We start from the raw sequence: 7,648 nt of genomic DNA on the forward strand, positions 1-7,648 counted from the left end.
CTCTCTCTCTCTCTCTCTCTCTCTCTCTCTCGCCCTGTCTGTCTGTCTGTCTGTCTGTCTGTCTGTCTGTCTCCTCTCTCTCTCTCTCTCTCTCTCTCTCTCTCTCTCTCTCTCTCTCTCTCTCTCTCTCTCTCTCTCTCTATATATATATATATATATATATATATATATATATATATATATATATATTGCTTTCTGATAATTATAAATAATAAAGATACATTTTATTCAATGTTGTTTCAGATTGCCGTATAGCAGAAAGCAATACATCATGAGTGAGTGCATCCAATCCCTCTTTCTATTACTGTCATAAAGACCTGCTTTCCTATAAGGTATCACATATATTATTCAATGTTATTTCAGATTCACACAGACAGTAACAGACAGCAGCGCATGATGAATGAGTGCATCCACTCCCTCTTAATATCACTATTATAAATATTTGCTCACTGATATTTATAAATAGATATTCAATGTTACAGATATTCACTGTTGTTTCAGACTGCCGTATAGCAGACAGCAATACACCATGAATGAGTGCATCCACTCCCTCTTAAAGGGACATTCCTGAGTTTGCTGCATTGTAAGATGTTTCCGACTAATAAAATATTTCTACGATTAAAGTTACATATTAAATATATATTTTTGTTTAGAATATCAGTGTCTTTATATTCAATGTGTTTCTGGTCGTCTTAATATCTTATGCAGAAAAAAATATAATTATAATCGCTAAAAAGTCTCTTTTAGTCGATAACATCTTAAAAATTGCAGCAAACTCAGGAATGTCCCTTTAATATCACTATTATAAATACTTGCTTACTGATATTTATCGAGAGATATTCAGTGTTACAGATATTCACTGTTGTTTCAAGTTGCCGTATAGCAGACAGCAATACATCATGAGTGAGTGCATCCATTCCCTCTTACTATCACTATTATAACTACTTGCTTACTGATAGGCCTATTTACAAGAGCTATTCAATGTTACAGATATTCACCGTTGTTTCAGATTGCCGTATAACAGACAACAGTACACGATGAGTGAGTGCATCCACTCCCTGTTCGAGGACCAGGCCAACCACTCCCTGGACGAGGTCCGCGAACGCCTGGTCGAGCTCGAGGACCGGGAGGCGATGCTCAAGCTGCCCGCCATCTTGTTTGTCGGGATCGTCCTCCTGGCGGGACTGTTCGGCAACCTGCTCGTCTGCGTCGTGTACTACCTCAAGTTCCCGGCCAGTACGTCGAAATACTTCATCCTCAGTCTTGCCGTCTTCGACCTCCTCAACTGCACCATCGCCATCCCCGCCGAGATGGTCGACCTGCGATACGACTACCACTTCAACTCCCCGACCATCTGTCGCATAATGCGGTTCACCATCACCTTCAACACGTCGGCGTCTGCGGGGACGCTGCTGGCGATCGCCGTCGACCGCTACCGGAAAATCTGCCGACCTTTCGGGAAGCAGATGTCGTTGATGCAGATAAAATTCTGCATAGTCTGTGCCGTGATGGCTTCGTTGACTGTGTCGTGGCCCGCGACGCTGTTGTACGGGAGGAATACCCGGATGTACGAAGGCGTCGAGGTATTCGACTGTTCCTTCGACGATAGCGTGAAGGACACGTCTTACCCGCGTGTTTACATCGTCGTCATGACGATACTGTGCATAGCCTCCATTGGAATTCTTATCGTATTGTACGTACTGATCGTCATGAAAGTATGGCGGCAGAAACAAAAGCGGAAGAAGATCACGTCGTCCAACTGGAACAAATCGTCGCCTTCTCCGTCAATTGCGTCATCGGCAAGGCGTCTGAACTGCACCAACAACGACGGCGCCAACGACCTCTCGGGGCTTCAGCTTGACGCAGACGTGACCAATGACGTCAAGAGGAAACAGACTTCCGGCCAGAGCCAGTCGATCAAAACGACTCTAATGTTGCTTGTTGTGACTGCTGTTTTCGTGGTGAGCTTCATTCCGTATTTCACGCTGATGATCGTCAAGAGTGCTGTCGGTTATTTCGAAGACGATCTCCACTGTAACCACTCGGCGATGGTGGCCTATAAACTGTTTCTAAGATCATTCTTCATCAACAGTGCCGCCAATCCGTTAGTTTACAGTTTCTGGAACGACAAATTTCGAGTCGAGTGTAAACTGTTTCTTACAAATATTTTCTGTCATCCTTCTACATGTTCTGGCAATCTTAAGAAGGACGCATTTGGCTTGGACACTCCCACCAGACTTAAAAATATAGAAATAGTCATTGATGAATAACGTTAGTGTTGCTAGGAAAGACAGGGCAGAGAGATAACTGTGTTGGGGGAAGGTTGGGGGCCTGCATACAGATGTCACTGTTATAGGCAATGTAGAGGCGGCTGCATGACTGTTTTCTATGAGAGGGAGTGCAAAATAACAAAAACACCGCATCTCTAGTACACCAAATCAAAATTAGAAATGCATAATATAAAGGCAATATGTCTTCAGAGGAAGCCAATAGACAAGATATTGTACCATTCCTACTACAAAGTAACCATTACATTCGTGCTTTAAACAGTTTTTGGAGAACTCTGAATTCTCCCTGCCATATGAAGGTCTTGAAACTAATAAATGGCACACACACTATCTCTCCTCCCCCCCCCCTCCTGCTTTCTCTCTCTCACACACACATGCACGCACACACACGTACCTCCACGGTGTTTCGGTCTGTTTTTGTTTGTTTCTTTGGACCACTCTCCAGGACGTTTTTGAATCGTAAATGGTCTTAGACCGTGGTCAGATTTATCCGTTGTTTTTCTAATCCGCACGCTCTACCGCACAAGTTATCCGTCATCCGCCATATTGGATTGCATTGAAGACGGGTGTAAATGTGTGGATGAGAACAATATAAAAGAGACAAAGAAACAAAGTAAAAAAGAAACCCCTGATAAATCAGACCGCTGTCTTACATCTAGTGATGAATACGTTGTTAAATATGTGCTTCTGTCATACCATCATACATGTGCCTTCACCAATTGACTTTGAGCGACAGGCAGTGCTACTGACATGGAAACGAAAATGATTGACCACAAACGAAAGAAAAGAAATCGGATATAAATACAATTGTATTCCGTTGGCTCGAATCCCGTCGGTGCTCGAGAAAGTGTTCGACCCATCGGGTAGTTCGGCCTAACCAATTCGGTCAACCAAACGTGTAACTTGCAGTGCCGGATTTATAAGGGGCAAAGGGGGTAATTGCCCCGGGCCCCCCTGCCAGAGGGGCCCCCCCCCCCCAGATTAAGGACTTCCTTTATGAAAAAAATGTAATAATTATAAAATGAGTTCATTTTTTTTATTTGTCATGTAATTTAATTTTTATGTTGAGGGAACCTCGAACCTGAAGTGTCCCGCCCCCCCCCCCCCCCCCCCCCCCCCAAGGTGCGTGTAAGTGTAACTCGGAAATTCTTGCTTGGTTCGATTTGTGGTGTAATCGACCTTTCTGACTTCGACCCAACGATATTCTAATATATTACTTTTAAGATGAAAGAAGCATTGCCAGGAACAATGATCATTACTGGTGCTATTTTGAAATGATCAAGAATGGGACCAAAATATTATGTTGTATTGCTTTATCAAAATAACGAGTATGTGTAACGTTGATATTCTCTGTTGGCAGTGTTTGTTGAATTTGCTATGTCGTGTGTCAACGAAATGTATTCATTTACTTGGTATGTATGTGATCTGATGACATTAAAAAACATCGAATCTCGTAATTGTGTTTTTATGTGATTAAAGGGACATTCCTGAGTTTGCTGCATTGTAAGATGTTTCCAACTAATAAAACATGTCTACGATTAAACTTACGTATTAAATATATGTTCTTGTTTAGAATATCGGTGTCCGTATATTCATTGTGTTTCTGGTCGTCTTAATTTTTGTAAGAAGCCCAAACTGGATTTTGTCTTAAAACAAGTTCGTACGTACTAAAACAGAAATTTAAAAAGTAAAATGAAATTTAACCTAGTACGATCAGAAACACGTTTAATATACAGGCACTAATATTTTATGCAGAAAAATATATTTGATATGTAATTACAATCGTTAAAAAGTCTCTATTAGTCGATAACATCTTTAAAATTGCAGCAAACTCAGGAATGTCCCTTTAACATTTGTTTTTCAGTACTAACGTATTGAATTTCCAAGACTAATTATTCATCAAAACACAGTTGTAACAAGACGTGGAAATTTCAAAGTGACAATAATATCGTTTCATAGATTGCAAACCATGTTAGTTTCATGGCAAATTTCGGTGACCAAGGCGGGACGTAACCCAACGGTAAAGCCCTCGCCTGATGCACGGTCGGTGTAGGATTGATCGCCGTCGGGTCGGGACGTAGCCCAACGGTAAAGCCCTCGCCTGATGCACGGTAGATGTAGGATTGATCCCCGTCGGGTCGGGACGTAGCCCAACGGTAAAGCCCTCGCCTGATGCACGGTCGGTGTACGATTGATCCCCGTCGGGTCGGGACGTAGCCCAACGGTAAAGCCCTCGCCTGATGCACGGTCGGTGTACGATTGATCCCCGTCGGGTCGGGACGTAGCCCAACGGTAAAGCCCTCGCCTGATGCACGGTCGGTGTAGGATTGATCCCCGTCGGGTCGGGACGTAGCCCAACGGTAAAGCCCTCGCCTGATGCACGGTCGGTGTAGGATTGATCCCCGTCGGGTCGGGACGTAGCCCAACGGTAAAGCCCTCGCCTGATGCACGGTCGGTGTACGATTGATCCCCGTCGGGTCGGGACGTAGCCCAACGGTAAAGCCCTCGCCTGATGCACGGTCGGTGTACGATTGATCCCCGTCGGGTCGGGACGTAGCCCAACGGTAAAGCCCTCGCCTGATGCACGGTCGGTGTAGGATTGATCCCCGTCGGGTCGGGACGTAGCCCAACGGTAAAGCCCTCGCCTGATGCACGGTCGGTGTAGGATTGATCGCCGTCGGGTCGGGACGTAGCCCAACGGTAAAGCCCTCGCCTGATGCACGGTCGGTGTAGGATTGATCCCCGTCGGGTCGGGACGTAGCCCAACGGTAAAGCCCTCGCCTGATGCACGGTAGATGTAGGATTGATCCCCGTCGGGTCGGGACGTAGCCCAACGGTAAAGCCCTCGCCTGATGCACGGTCGGTGTAGGATTGATCCCCGTCGGGTCGGGACGTAGCCCAACGGTAAAGCCCTCGCCTGATGCACGGTCGGTGTACGATTGATCCCCGTCGGGTCGGGACGTAGCCCAACGGTAAAGCCCTCGCCTGATGCACGGTCGGTGTACGATTGATCCCCGTCGGGTCGGGACGTAGCCCAACGGTAAAGCCCTCGCCTGATGCACGGTCGGTGTAGGATTGATCCCCGTCGGGTCGGGACGTAGCCCAACGGTAAAGCCCTCGCCTGATGCACGGTCGGTGTAGGATTGATCGCCGTCGGGTCGGGACGTAGCCCAACGGTAAAGCCCTCGCCTGATGCACGGTCGGTGTAGGATTGATCCCCGTCGGGGCGGGACGTAGCCCAACGGTAAAGCCCTCGCCTGATGCACGGTCGGTGTAGGATTGATCGCCGTCGGGTCGGGACGTAGCCCAACGGTAAAGCCCTCGCCTGATGCACGGTCGGTGTAGGATTGATCCCCGTCGGGGCGGGACGTAGCCCAACGGTAAAGCCCTCGCCTGATGCACGGTCGGTGTAGGATTGATCCCCGTCGGGGCGGGACGTAGCCCAACGGTAAAGCCCTCGCCTGATGCACGGTCGGTGTAGGATTGATCCCCGTCGGGTCGGGACGTAGCCCAACGGTAAAGCCCTCGCCTGATGCACGGTCGGTGTAGGATTGATCCCCGTCGGGTCGGGACGTAGCCCAACGGTAAAGCCCTCGCCTGATGCACGGTCGGTGTAGGATTGATCGCCGTCGGGTCGGGACGTAGCCCAACGGTAAAGCCCTCGCCTGATGCACGGTCGGTGTAGGATTGATCGCCGTCGGGTCGGGACGTAGCCCAACGGTAAAGCCCTCGCCTGATGCACGGTCGGTGTAGGATTGATCCCCGTCGGGTCGGGACGTAGCCCAACGGTAAAGCCCTCGCCTGATGCACGGTCGGTGTAGGATTGATCCCCGTCGGGTCGGGACGTAGCCCAACGGTAAAGCCCTCGCCTGATGCACGGTCGGTGTAGGATTGATCGCCGTCGGGTCAGGACGTAGCCCAACGGTAAAGCCCTCGCCTGATGCACGGTCAGGGCTATTTCTCGTTCAACAAATGGTATACCAAAACTAAAAGTTGATGTTTTGTTTTGTTTAACGACATCACTAGAACACATTGATTTATTAATAATCGGCTATTGGATGCCAAACTTTTGTTTCTTGTGACATAAAGTCTTAGAGAGGAAACCCGCTACACTTTTCCTTTAGTACCAACGGATCTTTTATATGCACCATCCCACAGACAGGATAGCACATACAACGGCTTTTGAATTACCAACGAGAAATACCCCAATGGGCCCACTGACAGGGATCAATCCTTGAACGACAGCGCATCAGCTGAACGCTTTACCACTGGGCTACGTCCCGCCCCCTTTCCGAATAAGAACAGTTCCGTATTGAATATTTCAGTCGCAGGACATAAAATGGAAGTTTCAAAACATTGGGGACAGAAATTAACATTCCAAGGAATAAAGAAGTGTTGTATTGTTTCCTAGAAAGAAATATGCGCAGTGTAAAAGAAAGTGGTGCGACAATCGTTGGTGGTACGTACGATAGATGGGCAGGTTCTCACTGGTATGGTTTTTTGTCATTTTTGTGTTCCATCGCGCACTATTTGAAACGTAAGCCATGTATCAAAATGAAAATTTCCCCATAAAGATACAACATGATAAACTGCGTTGGGACGTGTGTGTGTTTTTTTTTTTTTTTTGGGTGGTTTTTAATTTTGTTTTAGGGTTGGTGGTAGTTGACGACAATGCCGTTTTTGTTTGGTTACATCACCACTAGAACACATTGAATGGAATGGAACGAATGAATGTTTAACGACACCCCAGCACGAAAAATACATCGGCTATTGGGTGTCAAACTATGGTAATGGAAACAAATAAGGTGATGATCAACATCAACACAAAAATTCAAAATATAAATAAAAACAGTGTAAAGAACTGTGCAAAAATACAAATACAAATATCACAGATAGATACTGACTTTTACTCTAAACTTCAATTTGTGCTGTATTGGCCATTCTCAAAGAGAATGTTACACCCCTGCACCACAGCACACGCAGGGGTAGAACACATTGCTAAATTATTCATCGGCTATTAGATGTCAAACATTTGGTAATTCTGACATTTAGTCTTAGAGAGGAAACCCGCTACATTGCTCCATTAGTAGCAAGGGATCTTTTATTTGCACTTTTCCACAGACAGGATATCATAAATGTTCGTTGTTCCCTTTTTCCTCTACTGATGCAACATTTTCGCTTCGTCTTCTGTAAAGTTTGAGATCTTTATGTCATCATATATTAACTTCATGGTAAATGTTTTAAGGGAATTTATTGTTTTAGTATAGATACGCAATGATGATCCAAAGTGGCACAGAAGAGCTCATTCGTCCATACTAACAATTACATTTCTCAGATATATCTCTTTTTCCATGACCATA

At 46.2% G+C, this 7,648-nt stretch overlaps 1 protein-coding gene across 1 annotated transcript; it reads left to right on the forward strand.

The window, feature by feature from the left end:
• Positions 1-279: 279 nt before the first annotated feature.
• LOC121377015 (orexin receptor type 2-like) lies at positions 280-3,741 on the forward strand. Its single transcript, XM_041504851.1, has 2 exons — positions 280-332; positions 1,010-3,741. The coding sequence occupies exon 2, from the start codon at positions 1,038-1,040 to the stop codon at positions 2,268-2,270; it is 1,233 nt and encodes a 410-aa protein (XP_041360785.1). The 5' UTR covers positions 280-332; positions 1,010-1,037; the 3' UTR covers positions 2,271-3,741.
• Positions 3,742-7,648: the final 3,907 nt, after the last annotated feature.

This window comes from Gigantopelta aegis, chromosome 7, assembly GCF_016097555.1.
Source record: "Gigantopelta aegis isolate Gae_Host chromosome 7, Gae_host_genome, whole genome shotgun sequence".
Taxonomy (NCBI): domain Eukaryota; kingdom Metazoa; phylum Mollusca; class Gastropoda; order Neomphalida; family Peltospiridae; genus Gigantopelta; species Gigantopelta aegis.